The sequence below is a fragment of the Trichomycterus rosablanca genome, chromosome 24 (assembly GCF_030014385.1).
Source record: "Trichomycterus rosablanca isolate fTriRos1 chromosome 24, fTriRos1.hap1, whole genome shotgun sequence".
Taxonomy (NCBI): domain Eukaryota; kingdom Metazoa; phylum Chordata; class Actinopteri; order Siluriformes; family Trichomycteridae; genus Trichomycterus; species Trichomycterus rosablanca.
The window spans coordinates 6,307,093-6,331,277 of record NC_086011.1 but is presented as its reverse complement, the minus strand read 5'-3'; the positions used below and the strand labels follow the sequence as shown (position 1 = coordinate 6,331,277).

The following is a 24,185-nucleotide window of genomic DNA, read 5'->3' as shown; positions in this document are numbered from 1 at the left end:
GAGACATTTCTATGAAATTAGTTACTTAAAGCCTGTTGACACCCATATATGCTGTATATACGTATTTCACGTTAAGACACAGTTGTAAAGAATGGGGGAATAACATGTAATAATAATAATATTATTACTATTACTGCAGAACCCTATTATTCTCTAAATAAAAAAATAAAACAGACATTTTTGTAATAGACCCAAAACTGACATTATGCAAGTTGTGTTTACAGAGCTGTTGGTTAATACAATGAGAAGTTGGTAAGTGTATCTGCAGACTAGACACCAGTCATGAAGTTTAATGCATTATGAGTTTATCCATTCACACCAGCAATTCGTATCATGCATATGTATGTGGTAACCTATAAATACACTCCATCGTAATTAACAAGCAACATTTTCAATGTATTATTTTGAAAACTCTTCACAAAACTTAAAAAACTCAAAAAAGTGTATCTTCTCTACAGGTGAAAGCAAGCAGTAACAGCAGACCATCACCCAGGGCATGATGCCATCCGACCTCACATCTCAACCAAAGTCATGCATGAAGGAAAAATGAAAAGCAAAAAAAATCATGGACCTTTTGAGAAATCCAGTTTAAGTATCCACAGTAAGGATCCAGATGCTTGACGTGACACCACAGACGAGATGGATGCTGGATTACGTTTAGATTCTCCTTGATTATGTTCGGCGGTTATATTTCTGATATTCACAGGTAAGATAGGTAGGATCCTTAGTGGGAGAAGAAGCAGTAGTAGTTGCAGTGGTTTAAATGATCGATATAGCGAGTGTCTCAGGGGACTAGGAGATCTCATTTCCATAGGTCTATAGACAGTACCATGTTCCAGAAAGCTGTGTTCCTGTGTGGGGATCATCTGTATATACAGTGTATCACAGAAGTGAGTACACCCCTCACATTTCTGCAAATATTTCATTATATCTTTTCATGGGACAACACTATAGACATGAAACTTGGATATAACTTAGAGTAGTCAGTGTACAACTTGTATAGCAGTGTAGATTTACTGTCTTCTGAAAATAACTCAACACACAGCCATTAATGTCTAAATAGCTGGCAACATAAGTGAGTACACCCCACAGTGAACATGTCCAAATTGTGCCCAAAGTGTCAATATTTTGTGTGACCACCATTATTATCCAGCACTGCCTTAACCCTCCTGGGCATGGAATTCACCAGAGCTGCACAGGTTGCTACTGGAATCCTCTTCCATGATGACATCACGGAGCTGGTGGATGTTAGACACCTTGAACTCCTCCACCTTCCACTTGAGGATGCGCCACAGGTGCTCAATTGGGTTTAGTCCATCACCTTTACCTTCAGCTTCCTCAGCAAGGCAGTTGTCATCTTGGAGGTTGTGTTTGGGGTCGTTATCCTGTTGGAAAACTACCATGAGGCCCAGTTTTTGAAGGGAGGGGATCATGCTCTGTTTCAGAATGTCACAGTACATGTTGGAATTCATGTTTCCCTCAGTGAACTGCAGCTCCCCAGTGCCAGCAACACTCATGCAGCCCAAGACCATGATGCTACCACCACCATGCTTGACTGTAGGCAAGATACAGTTGTCTTGGTACTTCTCACCAGGGCGCCGCCACACATGCTGGACACCATCTGAGCCAAACAAGTTTATCTTGGTCTCGTCAGACCACAGGGCATTCCAGTAATCCATGTTCTTGGACTGCTTGTTTTCAGCAAACTGTTTGCTGGCTTTCTTGTGCGTCAGCTTCCTTCTGGGATGACGACCATGCAGACCGAGTTGATGCAGTGTGCGGCGTATGGTCTGAGCACTGACAGGCTGACCTCCCACGTCTTCAACCTCTGCAGCAATGCTGGCAGCACTCATGAGTCTATTTTTTAAAGCCAACCTCTGGATATGACGCCGAACACGTGGACTCAACTTCTTTGGTCGACCCTGGCGAAGCCTGTTCCGAGTGGAACCTGTCCTGGAAAACCGCTGTATGACCTTGGCCACCATGCTGTAGCTCAGTTTCAGGGTGTTAGCAATCTTCTTATAGCCCAGGCCATCTTTGTGGAGAGCAACAATTCTATTTCTCACATCCTCAGAGAGTTCTTTGCCATGAGGTGCCATGTTGAATATCCAGTGGCCAGTATGAGAGAATTGTACCCAAAACACCAAATTTAACAGCCCTGCTCCCCATTTACACCTGGGACCTTGACACATGACACCATGGAGGGACAACGACACATTTGGGCACAATTTGGACATGTTCACTGTGGGGTGTACTCACTTATGTTGCCAGCTATTTAGAAATTAATGGCTGTGTGTTGAGTTATTTTCAGAAGACAGTAAATCTACTCTGCTATACAAGTTGTACACTGACTACTCTAAGTTATATCCAAGTTTCATGTCTATAGTGTTGTCCCATGAAAAGATATAATGAAATATTTGCAGAAATGTGAGGGGTGTACTCACTTTTGTGATACACTGTATATACAGTTCAGTAGTTTACTTTTGCAGTTGTCTGAAGGTGAATCTTCTTAATCTGATTTCACAAGTCTGTGATCAGGACTGTAAACACACACACACAGACACAAGATATCATCAATACCAGTAAACACTGACAACACACTCACACAGCCAATCTATCACAGGAAAACACTCACTCACACCAATGGGCAATGTAAAGTAAACTATCTATTTAGGTGCAAGGAAATTGGATCAGACAAAAAGAGAATATGCAAAACTTTACAGCCAATTAACAGAGGCTAGAATTGTACAAAACCTATTGCAAGCTGTGGTCTTAGAATTCTCCAAAGCAATGAGTAGGACTAAAATTATTTAAGTGTTTACCACGAGGGATCTTCAAAAAGTTTCCGCACTTTTATATTTTGGTTGGAAACGGTGAGGGTGGGAAGAGTAGTAATCAGTCGTGTCTGAGAGACTGAGAGAGACGCTTATAGTCTGGATTTAGCGCCATCTGATTTCCATCTTTCTGGATGTTCAAAGAAGCTTTAAGGGGAAGAAGATTTTCATGTGATGATGATGTGAAAGCAGTGCTGCATCAGTGGCTACACGCTCAACCAAAAACATATTTTGCTGATGGCATTACGATGCAGTACGACGCTGGGAGAAATGCCTTGGAAGGTGATTATTTAGAAAAGTGATGTAATTTGTTTTTTAAATTCTTAATAAATAGAGTTTTAAAAAGTGCGGGAAGTTTTTGAAGAACCCTCGTAAATGTAAACAGGTGGTATGGCTTTTGAATAACTTTGTTACCTAGAGAAATTCATTAATGCTTTATAAAATACCATGTTTTGCTTACGTTCTTCAATACATAAAGTTCTAGAAAAAACAGACTGTTCAGTGCACCTCAGATGTCCTTTGTTTGTCCTCAGAGTTGGTTTCTCTGACCACCACAGCCTTCGTAACAAGCATGTCAGGATGCTGCTGTTTGGCCTCTTGTATTGCCAAGGCGAGAGCCTAAAAAAGGAAAAATGTATACATATATCATCCCAAGTTCATGTAATACCCAAAGGGTACAAAGTACACTGTATGACCAAAAGACTATACTATGAGTTCTAAAGCATGGCAATTCCACAGTAATGACTGCAAAACTGCAAGCTCGAGTTTAGCAGCATGTGTAATTAAAATAATCAGTAATATTCAGTAGGGGTGTCTAGACATGCTCGTAAATATACTGAAGTGTATTGCTGGGTTATTTTATTTGTACCTGATGTTGGTCCACAGCATCATCTCCAGTGATGATAATCCTTTTCTCAATTCGTGTCTCTGAATATCCCCCTTTAACTGTCTGTAAGTAAAGAATGTTAAAAAATTCATAAATTATTATTTTCAATCTTACAAGCTAATTAGCTGCGTTTGCTACTCCTTGCATGACATTTTATTTTGCACTAATTTAACTATAGATATTACAAATAAGTCAAAAATAAATTAAATACATTATAAATAAATAAAGTAAATAATTCAGTCTGTACATGGCGCTACCTTGGTGACTTGCGTTGTCGTTGTAGAGGTAACGTTTTCATTGCCAACAGGTGACACGACAAACTCCCTCCCTGTATTGCTTGCTTTAAGCTGGAGGGAAGCCACACATCATCAGTGCACAGTTTATGACAATATTTTACAATTTTTTACTCTAATCTGTGACTAATCATTTTAATTTGTGACTAAATTATTTGAACACACTTTTTAAACACATTTTCGTACTTGACTTTTTAATACAGTTCACATTTTATGTATAGGGTTGAAGTCAGGACGTAAAAGATTTAAAAATTTAAGACTGATGTAGCTATTTCAAAACCAGTTTGATGATGTATGGTTAAATTACTGTCCTGCTTATACACCCAATTTTGTTATTTTTATTTTAACCAATTCTGTAATGCATTAGCTCTACTGGCCCAAACAGCTCCAAAGCATAATCCCAATCCTTAACAGTAGGTAAGGTGTTTAATTTTTCTCCTCTAATGATATCTCTGCTCATTTTTGTCTAATCTGCTAACAAAATAGAATTGTAAGGAAACATCAGTTGAGCTTTAAGATGCCTGTTGTCTCGCACAGTAGCCTCTAAGCATGTGCTTGCTAAGCCTGCTTGACTATGACCAATGACAGCTCCAACTGATTACTGTTTTTGCTGGTTTTTGAATCGCATCTGACCATCAAGACAATTTTCATTTCAGAGATAATAATGGTTCCATGTAATTTTCATTTACGGACAGTTGTTAATACACTTGATCATAAAGGCTTCATCATAACTGCTTAGAATTGGCTTTAAGTATAATTACTGACTTTCTGGTAAATGTATGATTTGCTTTCAGAGATCTGTATAGGGCTGCCCACACTTTTTTTTCCCTTTTTTGTAATTTTTCTGCCTAGGAATAGTCTAATCATGGTCCTATTATAATTAATAACCATGGTCAATTATGATGCTATTATAAAATGGCATACAATACCTTGAATTTATTTTTATCAATGCTTTATTGAGCATTGTTCACCCTTTACACTCATAGCCAATTACAGCTCTATAGCTTATATCCTTTTCATTGCTCTTTCATTGCTGCCACCACCCCTACCCCTGATCGAGGAGAGCCAAGGTTGTCGTGAATCTTCCAACCCTCCTTACAATCTTCTGTATTTAAAAACTGATGATGTGTAAAAAATATTTTCCCCGTATATCTAAAATTCTGTCAAATCAGACAGATTTTTCTTGAGAGGAAACTTATATTTTGGGTGTGTTTTTACAGGCCATGGCACCTCAACAACACATCCCTGTAATATCATCCCACTACTGGAACATCAGTCATCAGATCAGACCACATTTTACGTAAAAAATCAATGCAGAACACAATAATAATAATAATAATAACAATAATAACAGGCAGTTGTATCCTAGTGGTTAAGGTACTGGACTAGTAATCAAAAGATCACTGGTTCAAGCCCCACCACTAGCAGGTTGCCACTGTTGGGTCCTTGAGCAAGGCCCTTAACCTTTAATTGCTTGGACAATATATACTGTCACAGTACTGTAAGTAGCTTTGGATAAAAGTGTCTGCTAAATGCTGTAAATGTAATAATGTTTTTGCTAATGTTTGCTAAGTTTTAGGGCTTACAGGGGAGCCGTTCTCTTTAGCTTCCTTTATTACGCTGTCTCTCGGGCTCTGTAACAAACACAGAGAAACAGTATTAATGGAGGGTAGATCTGTCCATTACTGCTAAGCCTGTGTCAGATTACAAGACGCAATGAGTCCATTTTTTTCGTTTATCAAGAAAGCAAGACAAGATGCAAAACGTTGTATGAAAAGCACTCAGTTTACAGTATTAGCCAGCAGAGGACAGTGTGGTTACACAAAATGGCGGAGACACATTTACTGTCAGCAGGGGACAGTTTATGAAGACGACGCCATTGAATTCAGTCAAAAAAGCAACTGTTCCTCAAAATAACACTGTGTTAAAAATTCATACACTGAAATGTAAAGCCACCAGACATTACAACAAGGGCAGATAACACACAAACATGTTAGTGCATATACATATAAAGCTGTGTTTCTGTCTGCACATGCAACGAGTTTAGCTTTTAGCCAAACGTACCAGCTCTACCTCCTTTGGCTGGATGACATCATTTTTGGACACTATGGTCTCCTGACATTTGATGTCACCACCACCCTCCTCATGCCCTGGCTGTTGGTACATAGACATGTCCGCATTAGGACACCACACACCAAGTCTTACACAGTGTTTTAACAAGTATTTAGCACCCAACATGTTAACATAAATGACTGTCATCTGTAACCTGAATTGTGTATGAATATACCCAGACTATTGAATCAGACATTTGTTTTCTTGGTGTGTTTACCTAAAAGAAGGAAAATTTTACCGGTAGCGTACAGCAACTCTAAGGACTCATCACAGATGTAGGATGGTGTTAGTCCAAGTACCCTTCATGGGCATTTAAAAAAAAAAAACACTTAATTGTTGCTTTTGTTTACATGTCTTTCCTAATTTAGGCTTTTATCAAAGATTTCTATGTACTGTTTGGTTTTTTTCTCAATCAAGCCTGACCAGACTGCCAATCCCTGCTGCTAAAAAGCTTCTCAATTACAGGATGCTCAATTTTACAGTGGTGTTGGTGACACCTGACGGATGTTTCTTTTTAGATTCAAGCCAACATACCATTTAAAATTCAAGTCAAAATGTCACTTCTGATTAATCTGCCACTTTGTGGTGGTCTTTCAAGTGATGTGTTGTTGTTTTTTTTAATTAAGGGGTTCCTTCCTCAACTTAAAAAAAAAAAAAAAAATGGCACTTTCAATCTGACCTTGAATGTGATCCATTTTTGGTTATTACGTGCACTGACTTCTGTAACTTATGTAACTCTGAGTGAGAGTAAGAGTTGATGGCGCAGTAGCCACGTCAACAAGTTCCTCAGTTTGTTCACTAGGTTAAGAGGGGTGACCTGACCTAGACAGTGTGGCTGTGACTTTCTTCACTTGTATATAATTGGATGAACTAATGCCTTTGAAGTGGTCTTTCATCTTTTCTCAAATTAGAACTGCTCTGATGATATATTTTATTTTTAAGTTTTTACGTTTTTGGATCAATGGCTTTATCCTGGTCAGGGTCGTGACAAACCCAGTGTTTTTCAGAGAAACACATGGTCTAAGGCAGGAATAGTTTTGACAGAGCGCCAATCCATCGCAGGGCTTCGGCCGCCACCTCAGACGTAGCCAATCATGTCTGTGCAGTCGCCCGCCGGCTGATAGCAACAACAGAGATTTGAACATGGATTTCAGCAGTAGTCGGGTAGCGAGATAGCACCTGTATATTCTCGTCAATTAAATAAAAACTACTGACCCACAAATTAGACAGGTATTGATGGTGAATAAATAGCCTTACAAATGCCAGGACTAGACATCTGATTGGTTCTGAAAAGAACCCTCAAAACAATCTCCAAAAATAATTGCCTTAGCTCATCAGGACAGTGAGAGGAATGACTCGACAAAATGCTGTGATTAAGTTTTAATAAGCACCTGTGGGGTACACACACACTCACACTCACAGCCTCTGGAGATGAATAAATTGGTTTCTTTTTTATCTTCTTAATTTCCTGTCGATTTTCTGATCTCCTAATGCTTATTCACTCTTAACACTCACTCAGTAGGACAAATACTGCACATACCAGAATCAAGAGTAATAAAAAAGGTTAACATCTGGATTTTTTTAATTAGTAAATTATATAATGATGGACCAAAAATCAACTGTGTTACCTAAATTTATTTTTAATTAGAGCTAGCATGTAATGTGATATAATTAAGCCTTGTGAACATTATTAAATTTGAATAGTCATGAATAGCAATTAATGTCAAACTGCCAATCTTAATGGGCAAGATCTAGCTTGGGCTACTTTAGTGACATGTAGCCAGAAATTGAAATTTTTTCAAAAGGCATATGGCATCTTATGTAACATCATAGGGCAAATTAGAGAATGTCTCTTTTTGTTTGCCATTGTTTCCACCTGAGAGCAAGGCTAATTATGTCTTGATGGACTCCTGACATTAAAAGGCTATAGTATTCACTGGTGCAAAGTACTCATTATTACTCAACATTATGACCACTGACAGGTGAAGTGAATAACACTGATTATCTCTTCATCACGGCACCTGTTAGTGGGTGGGACATATTAAGCACCAAGTGAACATTTTATCCTCAGAGTTGATGTGTTAGAAGCAGGAAAAATGGGACGAGTGTAAGGACTTTGACGAGTTTGACGAGGGCCAAATTGTGATGGCTAGACGACTGGGTCAGAGCATTGTGGGGTGTTCCCGGTCTGCAGTGGTCAGTATCTATCAAAAGTGGTCCAAGGATGGAACAGTGGTAAACCGGCGACAGGGTCATGGGCGGCCAAGGCTCATTGATGCACGTGGGGATCGAAGGCTGGCTCGTGTGGTCTGATCCAACAGACGAGCTACTGTAGCTCAAATTGCTGAAGAAGTTAATGCTGGTTCTGATAGAAAGGTGTCAGAATACACAGTTTTGGCAGCAAAAGGGGGACCAACACAATATTACGAAGGTGGTCATAATGTTATGCATCATCGGTGTATTTATTTGCTGCAAACTTTATGACAGTCTCTTTAATGTTCTAGCATAACTGCGCCCCTGTGCCCATAAAAAATTAAATAGGATCACTCTAGTGTCCTGGAAAGTGGTTTGCAAACCAGGCCTTCTCATCCAACATCAGTGCCTGACCTTCCAAAGGCACAGAGCTGAGGTTGTGAAATCAACAAGAGGGGAGGGGCACCATATTAATGCCCATGAATTTGGAATAAAGCAGCCGACAAGCCCCACATACTTTTAGTCTTACAGTGTATATTTATTACCAGTAATCATTTTTACTATAAAGGAAGTGAAGTAGTCAAAAATGGTTCAATTTAAATGGTACCTGATCTGGGAAATCCATGATATTGTGAGGCATCCCGGAGCCATTGGAATGTGATTCGACCTTAGCATCTCCCTTTTTTAGCATATGCGCTACAGTCACAGCATTGGGGTCTTTCTTGGCCACAGGAGGCTAAAATAAAGCAAAGACATGGATGAAATAATTAAAACAAATACTTAAACACTTATTAATAATTCTAAAAGTTGCTCTGGAATTTGAAAGATGGCATTTGACTGAAGGCTGGATGGTGTAGAGTATATGTGATAAAAGAGTAGAACAATGCTTTACAGTACAAATGAATGATAAACCATAAAATCAAAACCAAAAATGCTTAAATGAGAAATTAAGGAAATATGGCACACACAAAATATGCAAATAGAAATCCAACCCCAACATAAAAAACATAAAAAACTAAAAATACAACACATAAGATGATTTCAACAGTGACGTTCTCAACAAAAACCAAAAAACATAACGTTCAAAAGCAACAAAAATATCCAAAAAAATTGTGACACGTTTGAGTTCTGTAGATCCACAGAGTAGCAGAAATGCTCCTTACGGGTTCTGCTTCATGGTGCATACGTTCCTCATTTACTCTCTCCTTCATGATAATCTTATCATAAGGTTCCATGTGCTGGGTGAAGCCGAAACCATCCTCCGCCTCTCCAAATTCGCCTCTGCCCCTGGTGAACTCTTCTACTGCCCCGTGAACGTCCATGAACGCAGTGAAATCGGCCTCAGCTTCCAGACTGGAGGTAGAGCTGACCGTCATGCTGGAGCATTTGCGCTCGATGCCCAGATGCGTTTCCTTTAGGGCCGCCGCCATGCCGTGGTCATGCTCGTCCTCGCAGGAGGACAGTGGCCGTCGCTATAGGACGAAAAATAGCGGAGCGACAAAGCAGGGTTACTCCAGGGACGTTAAATGGGAAACATAGACTGTATGGTGGAGGAGATGGTGATGATTCTTTTTAAATAGATGCATGCGTATGGTTGGTAGGTTTGTGGCCATGCATCCTTAATGTAGTGAAATGTCTACATAAACACATAAAAAGACAGCTTATCATTAGCATATGCCCCATTTTGCCTGGGCCATTAATTGGCCCCTTTTTTTATTTATTGTGCAAAGCTGAACCACTGGTGAAATTGAGCCTATTTTAGGGTTACTATAAATAGGTGAAACTGTGGTAATGTGCCAAAAAAAATAGGAACACACCTAAGACAATTAGCTCCCAATTAATTCCAATTCCGCCCAAAGTTAAGTGAGATTGTGGTAGGTCAAAGCCCTATATGAGTCGTTAGACTTCCTCTACACCAAACCCATCAAACCAGTCATGCTGGAACAGGAAATACAGTTCCAAACTGTTTGTGTAAAGCATATGATTTACTTGTATACACTTGTATATAGCAATGGGTGTGGCTGAAATACCTGAACTTATTAAGAGGCATGTCCACATACTTTACCCAAATGATTGGTTTTGGTGCCAAAAGTCATTGTAGTAGCTTAAAATCCATCATATAATATTAGTTCTTCAGTGTTTGCATTAATAAGCATTATTTTTTTTAACCTTTTCCCCCCAATTTTCTCATCTAATCTAGTCATGTCCAATTACCCTGATAGCATCCTCCACTGATTCAACCCTCCACCCCTGAGGATGCTTCTCGACTGACACATGGCCCCTCCGACACATGCTCAGTCCAGACTGCATTTTTCACCTGCACGAGTGGAGTTCCTATATACCGATCAGCACTGTGCACGGAGAGCCACACCCTGATCAGCATTATCCCTCAGCCCTGTGTAGGTGCCATCAATCAGCCAGCAGAGGTTGCAATTGCACCATTTATAAGGACCCATGATCCTACTTGCCTCTATCCCTATGAACAACAGCCAATCGTTGTTCGTGCAGGGATTCGATACGATACATTGAAAAACCCAGCTCTATTTTACCGCTGCGCCACCTGAGTGGCTTTTTTTATTGATAAGCATTATTTGCATTATTGCAGCTAATAAGACACTATGCAGATAGTACGTTGGTGTTTTCACATCAGCAGTGAACTTTCTACAAAAGCCCCATACTGGATCAGAATTGCTTATGCAGCTTTTTTTGAATGAAGCCAACAATTGATGGAAAAGATTCAGATGTGAAGAAAAGAGTCAACACTCAAGGACAGGAAAGGTTTATGAATACATGATGGGAAAAAAATTGGAGGCATGGTTATTTTAGCACTAAAAAGCTGTCCCTAAAATTCACAGGATGGTGAACAAAGCCGTGCGAGAACAGCAAGAATGCATGAATGACCACAGAATCAGGAAATCTGAAAGACCTTGACTTCATCTACCATCTCTTCATAAATAGCAGGAGTGCAGAGCGGTTCCTGTACAGACAGAAAGCAGAACGAGGAGCTCGGAGTCAGAAGCACTAATGCAACAGGATACAAAGGAAAGCAAGTGCATAGTGCAGGTTTTATTATTAAAAAGCATTGATTAAGCACTGCAAGCAAGTGGGCGAGAGTTTATTTATTAATAAGCATCCAGATCATTTTTTTGAAGCCATTAACTTTGTAAAGACGTTATAATGTGCAGACGGGTTGGGTTCTGTCGTTTTCACATATGCTGGCAGATTGTTTTCCGAATTTAGATTAAAGTTCCCCTGAACCTCTCGTCTTCAAATTGCACAAGTTTATCACTAACAACCACCAAAAAAAACAATGTTTCTTTTCATACACATCACAAAACTCACAGATAGGTAGACAATCCAGGTAGGAGACTATCCAGCTTGCTGAGCTGGCTAGCGACGAACAATATTTCCCAGTTTAGCAACATACTAAATAGTGCACTATTAATACTGGTAAGTGCTTTGGGACACATTTAATCTGGGACTGCTAATCCACAAGCAATTTATAATATACTGTAATTATGCAAATCAAGACTCTGTTACAGAATCCTTTGGATTTACCTACAAATTTAGGATGTATGACATTGAGCAGATGCATTTATTCAAAACAGCTAACAGTTGTAACCAAACAATGCAAGCCACTGACAGTTAAGGCATGTCTAGTATTGTACTACTTTAAACTGACCAGTTCAGGGGTACTTTAAAGTCAATCTAATTATTGTCTGTTGTTCTAGGATGTTGGTACAACCCTACAAAGATTTGAAAGCATTCTGTATTACTCTTGTTGAAACAATCAAAACAACCATTAACGTGATTAAGTCTGCAAATCATACTGTGTAAAACTGCACTTCGCTTACACTGATCAGCCATAACATTAAAACCACCTCTCTGTTTCTACACACATTGTCCATTTTATCAGCTCCACTTACCATATAGAAGCACTTTGTAGTTCTACAATTACTGACTGTAGTAGATCTGTTTCTCTGCATGCTTTGTTAGCCCCCTTTCATGCTGTTCTTCAATGGTCAGGACCCCCACAGCACCACTACAGAGTAGGTATTATTTGGGTGGTGGATGATTCTTAGCACTGCAGTGACACTGACATGGTGGTGGTGTGTTAGTGTGTGTTGTACTGGTATGGGTGGATCAGACACAGCAGTGCTGATGGAGCAGCAATAGATGAGCGATCGTCTCTGACTTTACATCTACAAGGTGGACCAACTAGGTAGGAGTGTCTAATAGAGTGGACAGTGTGTGGACACGGTATTTAAAAACTCCAGCAGTGCTGCTGTGTCTGAACCACTCATACCAGTACAACACACTCACACACCACCACCATGTCAGTGTCACTGCAGTGCTGAGAATGATCCACCACCCAAATAATACCTGATCTGTGGGGGTCCTGACCATTGAAGAACAGGGTAAAAACAGGCTAAAAAGATATGTAGAAAAATAAATGGACTACAGTAAGTAATTGTAAAGCTATATTCTTCTATATGGTAAGTGGAGCTGATAAAATAGACAGTGAGTGTAGAAACAAGGAGGTGGTTTTAATGTTATGGCTATCAGTGTATACATGCACTGGCTTTCTACGTTCCATTATGCCAGTAAGATTCTAGACCTGGATTCAACTGAAAATAGGGGCAAAGTTTATGCCACAAAATCTAGACCTAATTCAAATGATTTTATTACAAAGTCAAACATGTTTGTACCTCAAGTAAACTCAAGTAAAGGAATACAGCAGGTTATATGATCTAATGCATATTTTTAGGCGATCCACATGCAGCATACATTTCTTCATACGATGTTCTGTAAAAGAACAGTAGTCATGTGACAATGGATTTTAATTTAAACAGTTTTAATTTGGATTTGGATTTTGGTTCAAACAAATTTAAGGGTTACTACTGTTCTCTAACAGGAGCACCATAGATGACAAATGGCATGCCAAGCAAATTGCCATAGAAGTACCAACACAAAGTCAAAACCATCTCAACACTCATTGACTTCTATAGCAAACAGTATGAATAGGTCATGAGTAGCTCAGTGCCAAAGTAGTATGCACAAGCCTTGGTTTCCTTGCAACAGCTCTGTGTTTCAGAGCTTGTAGATACTCATTTGGAAAGAAAAAACGAGGCTGATGGGTGAAGAGAGGGGATATCAAAGCAAAACGGCTATATTCAGTAACATCCAACAATACCAATGGTACCATGTGTTATTGTATGAGTATGGCTTCCAACTTGACTTTGAAATGCAGCAAAGAGCCATAACCTTCTCCAACCCCTCTCTTCATTGACTGGGAATGGGGTGTTAAACAAATTTGCAAGCTACAAAAAAAATCATGAACGTGTGAGTCAATCGGAAGCTCATGCGATGCTTTGTTTCCAATAAAAGCAGAAGGTGCCAAGCAGTTACCCCGAGTTTCTTCAGAGCAGCATCCAGTGCTGGCTCTTTACTGGCACTGCGGCTGTGGCGAAGTATCAATCCTGATTCTCTGGCCTTCCTGGTTTTGACTGGAGGAGTTGGCGGACCACTTTTCTTCACAGTACCCTCGTCAGACTCTTCATACCCTGCTTTGGTAAAGGACTTGAGTATTTCTTCATCCTGAGGAGCCTTCGTTTTTAGTGACCTTTCACTGTTCACTGCTGATTGTTGTTCTGAGCTTTGTAAAACATGTTGGTCCACTAAGGGCAAAGCTGGCATGTCTTGAGATCTGGTGGGTTTGAAGGAGGAGAATGAAGTGTCCCTGGAGTCAAACCTTGGGTCAAATTGTCTCTCTAAAGACTCGTACATGCTATGCCTTTTGAAGTGTCTCTTCATGAAGACGGGCTCTTCTGCAAAATTTATATCATCCCTGTACTCTTGACTTTTGGCTCTTTCTGGTTTCAGTGGGACGATTCTTGTTATTTCTGCTCTAGCATGGCCTGTTACTCTTGTTCTTTTTTGTACCTTTTGTTGATGGACGTCTTCAACATCTTCTGGTTCAACATTACTGATTTTCTTCTCATGTGTAAATTCAACCATGCTCTGCTTTTTACTCTCAAGCTCCCCTTCGTTTTCACTGCTGTCAATCATAATGACTTTGGTCACCTCAAACTTGATCTCGGATTTGCGTTTAGGCTCATCTTTTACAGGACCATTTACAGAGTCAGATCCTTCTTGCTGACCTTCAAGGTTTAAGCTCTTTGCATCAACTGAGGCTTTCTTTAGCTGATTTTCTGCTTGATCTTGAGCATCATCAAACATAGCCTTGGTGTTATCTGTATCAGTGATTTTGTTTATCTCCTTTTCCTTTACTGCATTTCCAGGAGTGACATCTGAGACCTCTTTTATTTGTTCCTTTAACTTTTCAGGCATCATTTCTGACCAGTTCTCTGTGTCTGAATGGAACTTGGCTTGCATCGAGTCTTTCCCAGATGTGTTATTGTCTTCGTCAGATTCCTCACTTTCTGTTATGTTTGATTTCTCTGTTTTAGTCTCATATACAAATTCTGGGGACCTTCCCAAATTTAGACTCTGTGGTCTTCTCTCCCTGCGATGTTTGTAAGAAGGACATTCCTGTCTTGCCTCAAAGGTTGAAGACACTTTTTCTTGGGACTCAAAACTAGTATGAGGTTCATTTGAAGTCTCCAGGACTTTGACGTCTCTCATGCCGTCCTTCGGTGGTAACCTAGGTGAGGGAAAAGTGTCCATCTGGACTTGCATTTCTTCACCGTCTTCTCCAGTCACCTCAATATGTATCTTTTTTTCCACAGACGCTTCAATGACCAAAGGAGGAGAAACACTTTTTGTCTTTCTTCTGTCTTTCTCTTCCATATCAATGTCATGTTGCCAGGTAATCTGTTTTTCAATTAGCACCCACTCTTCAGAGCCCTATGTGTCGATACAGATGGAAATTGTTAGAATTGCTCTCAAGTTCGCTAAATATGCACGGAAGGCAATAAACAAAGTTAATTTCACAATGACTTAAATATCTGCAAGCACTTCAACCTCTGGAGAAGTCACCAATGTCTTCTGGATGAAGTCGTCCACTGAAAAGCTGTTAGTGGGTTCCCTTGCCCCAGCTCCAATTGCCTCCTGAAGGTAATGACCAGCAGGAGAGAATGGAGAATAGTAGTTAACCATTATCCTATACTGCATTTACAATGTTGGGTTCATTCAAAGTGGTTACTGTCATGCATTACAGCAAAATTAGCAACAATGCAGCAAAATGTAACAGTAATATTCAACATTGTTGGTTAATTAATGTAAAAAGAAAGAACAGAAGCTTGTAAATGTAATACAATCCCTGTAAAAAGTGCATAATAATAATAATATTAATAATAATAATAAGTGGTTGGTTCAGTACTTGCTTGAGACAGCTTAGGTAGCTATGAGCCTCTCTGAATAATTGCTAATTATCTTTGGTAAGGAGGATGAACCAATCATTTATTACTGCTTTATTACTAAAGTCTTTTAAATTTTACCATATTAATTGGGGAGTCATGGTCCAAAGTAGGGTTAAGTTCCCAAGACATATGTTCACTGTGATTAAGATCATAATTCTGGTTTAACCAACCAAGGACAAAAAATTTCCCCATGTTACAGAACTTTTTAGCCATCTGTTTTTGCCAACATACACCGACCAGGCATAACATTATGACCACTGACAGTGAAGTGAATAACAGTGGGTGGGATATGTTAGGCATCTAGTGAAAATTTTATCCTCAAAGTTGATGTTAGAAGCAGGAAAAATGGGCAAGCGTGAGGATTTGAGCGAGTTTCACAAGGGCCAAATTGTGATGGCTAGACGACTGGGTCAGAGCGTCTCCAGAACAGGGTCATGGCTGGCCTGTGTGGTCCGATCCAACAGACGAGCTACTGTAGCTCAAATCGTTGAAGAAGTTAATGCTGGTTCTGATAGAAAGGTGTCAGAATACACAGTGTGTCACAGTTTCAGGGCTGTTTTGGCAGCAAAAGGGGGACCAACACAATATTAGGAAGGTGGTCATAATGTTATGTGATCAGTGTATCAGCACTTTTTTTTAATGCTTGATAAAATTGGAAAGGACAGAACAAAGCAAACAAGAACAGAACAACCTAAAGAGCATATTTAGATTCTCAACAGTGGAGACTGTATTTTTCTATAGAAATACTGTATCAGTAAGTCATGCCAAACCTATTTTTAATGTTTCCTAGACAAATGTACCCAATGTCAACCAAGACTCAACACTTACATGCATGTAAAAAAGTACAAATTATACAATAATAAAAATACAATTTGTTCATAATAATTTCAAGCTGCTTAGAATGTTCATTTTGGAGCTCATTATAACTGTAAGATAAAGCAATTTTTATTAAGAAAAACATGAAACCTATCCAGCCTTTGATTTCCAGTATCCTGATTCTGCCATACTCACAGCCTTCTTCTCCGGCGTGCCATCTGGGGAGGTCGCTGAGAGGCGTTTCTCCCGGATCGCCAGCTTGCTGTTGGGCTCCCTCAGGGCTCGCTTCAGTTCATTGATGCTTGCCTGGTGCTTCAGCAGCACATCCTCTGATTTATCCAGAAACTACAAGATATAAAACACAATACGAGAGGATTTTAACCACTTTATGACCTGCACTAGTGTGTGTGAATGAGGCTTTTGTGGTTTAGTTAAAATGCAGTAGATGAAAACAGTCAGCAGACAAGAAAGTAACCATGGATAACAGAGACAGGGTGGTGTTACATGGAATAGTGACTAAAACAAATGCAGATCTTTTTCACCAACATTGTAGTATGGCGTTAAATAATTATTAATACAAATTCAATGTGTTTTTACCAGAATGACAGAAAAATAATACTAACTAAAACTAACTACCATGAAGTGCAATATTACATAGAATAACTAACACTAACACAAATCCAGACCTATTTTCACCACACAGTGCCAAAACATCAAACTGACAGAATGGCAACTAATAAAAAAACACCTCTTCATGCAGACAGTGCAAAATAAAATAATTTTAGTATGGTATAAGACAGTATCTAATACTAACCCAGACACATTTCCACCAGGCAGTGCAGTACATTTACATTTACATTTTCGTCATTTAGCAGATGCTCTTATCCAGAGCGACTTACAGAAGTGCTATCATAGTGAACATTACCTTACTCATTTTCATTTACATTTTCAGCATTTAGCAGACGCTTTTATCCAAAGCGACTTACACAATGAGCGGAACACAATGAGCAATTGAGGGTTAAGGGCCTTGCTCAGGGACCCAACAGTGGCAACTTGGTGGTGGTGGGGCTTGAACCGGCAACCTTCTGTTTACTAGTCCAGTACCTTAACCACTGAGCTATCACTCGAGTTTAATTAGACAACAGTCCAATAATATAAATCTGTGGAAACCCTGTTAGAACCAAAGTGTTTTAGTAAAGTTTTTAATCGTCTTTTGAAGACAGTGAGAGACTCAGATGTTCGGACAGACAGAGGAAGTTCTTTCCACCACTTGGGTGCTGGTACAGAGACGAGTCTTGATGCTTGTCTTCCTTGAGTTCTGGGTGGAGGATCAAGTCAAGCGAGACTAGTGGCTCTGAGGTTGTGTGGTACAGAACAAGGTTTTTTTAGACCTCGAAGATAGCTTGGGGCTGGTCCATTTTTGGCTTTGTAGGCAAGCGTCAGTGTTTTAAACTGAATGTGTGCAGATACAGGAAGCCAGTGAAGAGAACGCAGCAGTGGGGTGATGTGGCAGTGTTTAGGTTGGTTAAAAACCAGAAGAGCGGCTGCATTTTGAATGAGCTCAGTCTCAGTCTGGTAACCAGGATACTTGCACAGCGTTTGAAGAACCCACCCACTTAGTCCAGTCTTTCCCACCCAGCAGGCCAATTATGTCTGATGCAGGCACTGCCTGCTAGATGGCGCCCAGCCGACCGGTAGCAGAGTCGAGACTCGAACTGGGGTGTGCTAGCGGAATATTCCGCTGCGCCACTTGGACGCCATATTTTTTTATTTTGATGATTTTGGCGTCTTGTTGCATCGCACAACTTTGGTTGATACGCTGCCAGCCAAACATTCTCTTGATACAATGTAGAATTAATTGTGGCTTAAATAGTCAGAATCAGCAAAACATACTCATGCTTCCTACACCAGGCTTCACAGTTAGTGTATTATTGTACTATGTGTACTGTGCCCATGAGTGAAAACAATGACCCAGGACACACCAAAAAAAAAATTTTAATGCCTTGACTGCATGTATGAGTGAGTCTGGTAGGGTATGTCATGTGGTCATGGGATATAAGTGGCTTGGAAATAACAAAACATAAGATCACACTGCCTGGTAAAAAGTAGACATCAGAGTTCAGGAAATCCTAATGTTTTCCTACAGTCAGCCCTACTGAAAGTTTACATTCAAAGCACTGCATATCAAAAGGAACATCCGTTACCTCCTGTTTGTGTCGGGGAGTAGACTCCATTTCCAACTGAGAGGTCAGAGATGGAGAGGAGAGAGGAAGAAATAAAAGCAAGGAAGAGAGATGCAGGTGAATCGAAATGTTAGGAAGACAGTAAAGGTCACAGGATCGTGAAAACAGGTAGGACAAAAGAAGGCGGATGTGCTGACAGACACCGGCATGCTTAGCGTGACTGAAGGACTTCCCAGCATGCATTCTGATGTTGAATTATGAGCGATACTTAAAAACTTTTTGATGACAACACGTCTTCATTCTAAGCCTAATCCACGGCTTTGCAGGAACAGCATGAGCCCACAGTAATACAAAAAGGTTTAACGACTGTGTGTGACTTGTCAACAGTGACAGAGCAGAATATTATTAGGAGGGCTGTGCATGAACACATTTACCAAATTTGCACTAGATCTGTCAGTTTTGTATCTAACATTTTGCCATGGCCTCAATTCATTGTTAGTGAATATATACCGTATTATATTATTATATATTATCCTTATTTCTACACTCACTGTCCATTTTATCAGCTCCACTTACCATATAAAAGCACTTTGTAGTTCTACAATTACTCACTGTTGTCCATCTGTTTCTCTACATGCTTTATTAGCCCCTTTCATGCTGTTCTTCAATGATCGGGGGTCCAGGACCACTACAGAGCAGGTATTAATTAGGTGGTGGATCATTCTCAGCACTGCAGTGACACTGACATCGTCTTGGTGTGTTAGTGTGTGTTGTGCTGGTATGAGTGGATCAGACACAGCAGCGCTGCTGGAGTTTTTAAATACTGTGTCCACTCACTGTCCACTCTATTAGACACTCCTACCTAGTTGGTCCACCTTGTAGATGTAAAGTCAGAGACGATCGCTCATCTATTTTACACCCGTTGTCCTTCATAACACAATCCTTCTATTTCTATCCGGCCCTGGGACCGGCCAATGGCTAGGCTTTTCAGCCATGCTCACTCAGACATTAGCCAATTAGTGGATGCACTGCTGAGATTCTAACCCTTGGTCTTATGAGTGGTGGGCTGAGCACCACCTCAGCACAGCAGCTCATGACGTTCCTTTAGCTTTCCAGATCTTTTCATTTATACTTATTATTACTGATATTGATTATATTGAAGGTAGGTTTGATGACTTAGCTACAAATCAAGGATTTCAATGGTTCTATGGTTAGTAAAACATTCTGATTAAATCTACATGCATGTAAAGCACCATCAGTGACGTGCACACTCTTTGATGAGTCGGGGTCATATGATAATGACATGTACATAAACAGACCATGAATGGTTACTAATACTACAGTGCAGCACACTACCTCAGGTTTAGCATCAAAAGTTTGCTGGACATTCTCCTTTCGCCAGCAAATAAATTAAAAGGAAAGAAGAAAATTATTCAAGCAGCAAATAATTACAGCAGGGTGAAGCAGAAACTGGAGAATTGTAGAACCTGTCAGTGTTAGTGATTACTAAACCAAGCAGAAGAAGCAATAGAGAAGCAGAACAGAGAGGTGGAACTTTTCTTAGTGCCTGTAGTTATCAGAACTGTGCTTTATTGATGCACTAGTCCAGTACAGAGTATCAATTTAATTCCTGTTTAAGTTCTGTGAGAGAAAAATGTTAATTTACACTAGTGGTATTCATACATAATCAATTACTACTTAGAAAATGTAGATATGCTTAAGGTATGATTGCCAGTAGTCATTTTCCAGTATGTTACCGGATGTGTACATGGTGTACGTTACATTGTATGACATCCAAAACCCAGTTCTGGCTGATTTAGACCTGAGAAATTTCTGTTAACTGTGGATTCCTCTACTGTCCTACAAGGTCACCAACAAGAGTATAAAAAAATTGATAATTTTTTTTAGTTGATACCTCTGTGTGAGACTGTCGGTGTGGCCCTTCTTTGCACACGAGATTAAAAGTCTTTTCTACTCACAATCCAGTCTTTGAGGTATTTCCACCACAGTTCTTAGCATTATTTGAGAAACATAGCAAAAATAAAATGTATTTAAGCCCGATATGATGCAGTGAAACTAGTAGATGCTTTAGTAACCTCTAGATCGGACTGTTGAAATATTGAAAGTGTTGCTGGCTACCATACTATCTTTACAAAAAAATAAATAAATAAACATAAAAATCCTATATCAGCACCAGTACTACAGCATTAGCTGCAAATAACTGGAACTAGGGCTGGGCGGTATATTGTAAATATTGATATATTTGAAATGACCTTTGGACTTATTCTATTTCAATTGAGCTGCTATTCTGATTAATAATGGATTATTAGGCTTCAGGTAAGAGAAGCTGTGAGTTTGAATCCCAGCCTTGCCTGCCCCTCCTCGAGCGAGTCTCTAATCACTCCACTGGAAGACCTTGGAACCACACCAAAATATCTATACCTTAATCTCTTTCTTTCGGGTGGGAGTGGTGATGCTGGATTCATCTTGATCCTGATCGAGACTCAGGTTGGTGTCTGCTTCTTCATCTCCCGAGAAACACTGTGTCTCGCTCTTCTGGGACAGAGCGTCCTGCGGTTCCCCCATTGTGGACAGTGGTCTGGAGAATTCTACTGGATAGGAAGCAGACGGGAAAAATCAATATCTACAAAGGAACGACTGCTCAGCTGATAAAGAATCATGTACTTGATGACAAAACACAGGTTCCTAAAAATAATGCACTAAGTTTCCATAGACCACATTTGGCAGTAAGATGACTGACTTTCAAGATGGCACTGGTTGAGGACACCATAAATGCCATGCTGCCTTGCTTGGTCCAGTTGGGATTTTCAGCTGGCAAGTATGCCTGCATTCTATTTCCATCCTTCTATTGCCCATCCTGGACGGGCAAACTGCTTTCAGAGCCGGAGTGGTGGCACACCTATGTGCATATCAATCCACGCTGGACCCAGGCAGTGTTACACTGTCGAGTCACATTATTATGACCACCAGCTAATATCCAGAGTAACCGCTGTGTGCAGCATGGACAGCAGCTAGACGGGCTGGGAGTGACTCAATAAGGTCCTGGTAGGTTGTCACTGGTATCTAGAGCCATGCTGACTCAAGTGGATCCCACAGCTGCAGGAGGGTGCATGGGGGAGAATCCATAGAGAAACACAACAATCAAGGTGGTCCCACAGACGCTCAATTGGGTTTAGGGGGCCAGGGTAAGACTTGAAAGTGTTGGTCATGCTCTTTTAACCTATGTTGGACATTTCTAGCCATGTGACATGTGACATTGTCTTGCTGGAAGATCCCATCCGTGCCTTCCAAGCCAGCTCACGACACGTGACTCCCTTCATGAGCTACGTGCTGCAGCCGTCAAAAGTAGGACGTGGTCATAATAATGTGACTCGACAGTGTTGTTGGTGAAGTGGTTGCTCTACTCTTTTATAGCCACTGTTTTTTTTTTTACTGAGTTCCCTCTCTTCTTCATTATTTATTTATTTATTTATTTATTTTATTTTATTTGAGAACTCGGGTTGTCACACAGTGGTGGACTGAGCAGCTGGCACTTTTGTAACAACCGGTTCTTCTTCCAGTCTCGTTTGTCATCAAGTTGACTGTGGCTCCATCTAGCACTTTTGTAATGAGACACGACCCATTCCATTATAGAGAATCTCAGTTGAACACCTCTGGGATGACCTGGAATGCACTAGGTCCAATCTTGCAGCTAAAAGAAGTGAATTACAGTCATGCTACATCAATATCGTGGAGCTTTTAAAGCACCAAACTGACAGCTACTATTAAGCAGGTGCAAGCAACTTGTTTTAGTGACCTTAAAACTTTTATGAGCTTTTCCTCTCATGCAGAATTAGGGACACACCTCTTCTGTTCAGTAAATTCACCTTCATTCATAATTCAACAGCTCTAATAGCCTGCTGGTGAAACAACAGCTTAAAAAGGGAATGCAAAAATCAGATATGGAAGTTTACACACCTCCGTCCAGGCTTCGGGAGAGGAGATGTCTCTTGCTGGTGGAGCGCTCGATGTGAGGAGCGGGCCGATCGATCAGAGCGCTAGCCTGTCGCGTCTGGGCCTGTGTCCGGCCGCTGTACCTGAACTTAGAGCCCATGACTAAAAATCCCTTGGGCGGAGGCTCTGGAGAGACTAATCTGCAATCAGACAGGAATTAAGCCGTGAATCAGAAAACCTGCATTAATTAGCAAGGTTAATCGAGTGTTCCGGCACATTAAGTCTGATCTCTATCTGGGAAATTAAAGGAAGTGGAATTAACATGGACAATAATTTCAAGTTTTATATTCCTGCCTGTGTAATGTATTAGCATTAGACCCACCGACCAGAATCATGAGGTTAAAACGATTAAGTGATGATGAATCGATCCATGTAATTAGGTTAATATACACCGATAAGGCATAACATTATGACCACCTTCCTAATATTGTGTTGGTCCCCCTTTTGCTGCCAAAACAGCCCTGCAACTGCGATGCACTGTGTATTGTGTGTGACACCTTTCTATCAGAACCAGCATGAACTTCGTCAGCAATTTGAGCTACAGTAGGTCGTCTGTTGGACGTGCGTGAATGAGCCTTGGCCGCCCATGACCCTGTCGCCAGTTTGTCGCTGTTCCTTCCTTGGACCACTTTTGGAGCCGTTTTGGAGATGCTCTGACCCAGTCGTCTAGCCATCACAATTTGGCCCTTGTCAAACTCGCTCAAATCCTCACGCTCGTCCATTTTTCCTGCTTCTAACATCAACTTTGAGGATAAAATGTTCACTTGCTGCTTAATTTTTCACACCCACTAACAGGTGCCGTGATGAAGAGATAATCAGTGTTATTCACTTCACCTGTCAGTGGTCATAATGTTATGCCTGGTCAGTGTATTTATGGTTGACGGGCTGAGCTGATTGTTCTTTCACCCTCTCCGGTGATTATTCTGTGTAATTATCTGGATTTCGATTGTGAAGTTTGCATTGGGGTAGGTGGCTCGGTGGGTAGCACTGTCGCTTCACAGCAAGAAGGTCCTGGGTCCTTTCTGTGCTGAGTTTGCATGTTCTCCCCGTGTCTGCATGGGTTTCCTCCCACAGTCCAAAAACATGCAGTCAGGTTAATTGGAGACACTGAATTGCCCTATAGGTGAATGGGTGTATATGTGTGTGTATGTGTGTCTGCCCTGCGATGGACTGGCGTCCCATCCAGGGTGTTACTGTGTGTCTTGCACCCATTGAAAAGCTGGGATAGGCTCCAGCACCCCCACGCGACCCTGATTGGATAAGCGGGTAAGAAAGTGAGTGATTTTGCATTGGGCTACATGTTCTGTTGTATTTGTTGTACTGTTTTAAAAATTATAAAGACAATGACGTGAGTGAGTTTACCTGAAGAACGTGTGATGTTCGATGCACACCTTCCACAGCCTCTTTGCAGCTCTGTGGTTGTTCAGTTTGAATCCGATGGTGCTCTCGAACTGTTCGTACTGTAAAAATTC

At 40.5% G+C, this 24,185-nt stretch overlaps 1 protein-coding gene across 9 annotated transcripts in view; it reads right to left on the bottom strand.

Annotated features, from left to right (window-relative positions):
* Positions 1-2,453: 2,453 nt before the first annotated feature.
* Positions 2,454-24,185, bottom strand: part of LOC134302078 (band 4.1-like protein 1) — a 105,668-nt gene continuing 83,936 nt past the window's right edge. For 4 of the 9 annotated variants that reach the window (XM_062987100.1, XM_062987103.1, XM_062987102.1 and 1 more), the window contains 17 exons: positions 24,076-24,173; positions 22,678-22,853; positions 21,142-21,311; positions 20,056-20,091; positions 18,721-18,756; positions 16,712-16,861; positions 15,303-15,389; positions 13,728-15,185; positions 11,245-11,295; positions 9,482-9,790; positions 8,926-9,054; positions 6,078-6,167; positions 5,600-5,647; positions 3,978-4,067; positions 3,703-3,783; positions 3,342-3,452; positions 2,454-2,540 (listed from right to left, as the gene is read on the bottom strand). In XM_062987100.1, the coding sequence (XP_062843170.1) occupies positions 2,535-2,540; positions 3,342-3,452; positions 3,703-3,783; positions 3,978-4,067; positions 5,600-5,647; positions 6,078-6,167; positions 8,926-9,054; positions 9,482-9,790; positions 11,245-11,295; positions 13,728-15,185; positions 15,303-15,389; positions 16,712-16,861; positions 18,721-18,756; positions 20,056-20,091; positions 21,142-21,311; positions 22,678-22,853; positions 24,076-24,173 (3,126 nt within the window). In that variant the 3' untranslated portion in view covers positions 2,454-2,534. The remainder of the gene's footprint in view (positions 2,541-3,341; positions 3,453-3,702; positions 3,784-3,977; positions 4,068-5,599; positions 5,648-6,077; positions 6,168-8,925; positions 9,055-9,481; positions 9,791-11,244; positions 11,296-13,727; positions 15,186-15,302; positions 15,390-16,711; positions 16,862-18,720; positions 18,757-20,055; positions 20,092-21,141; positions 21,312-22,677; positions 22,854-24,075; positions 24,174-24,185) is intronic. The other 5 variants (XM_062987104.1, XM_062987105.1, XM_062987107.1 and 2 more) reach the window with 5 other exon arrangements.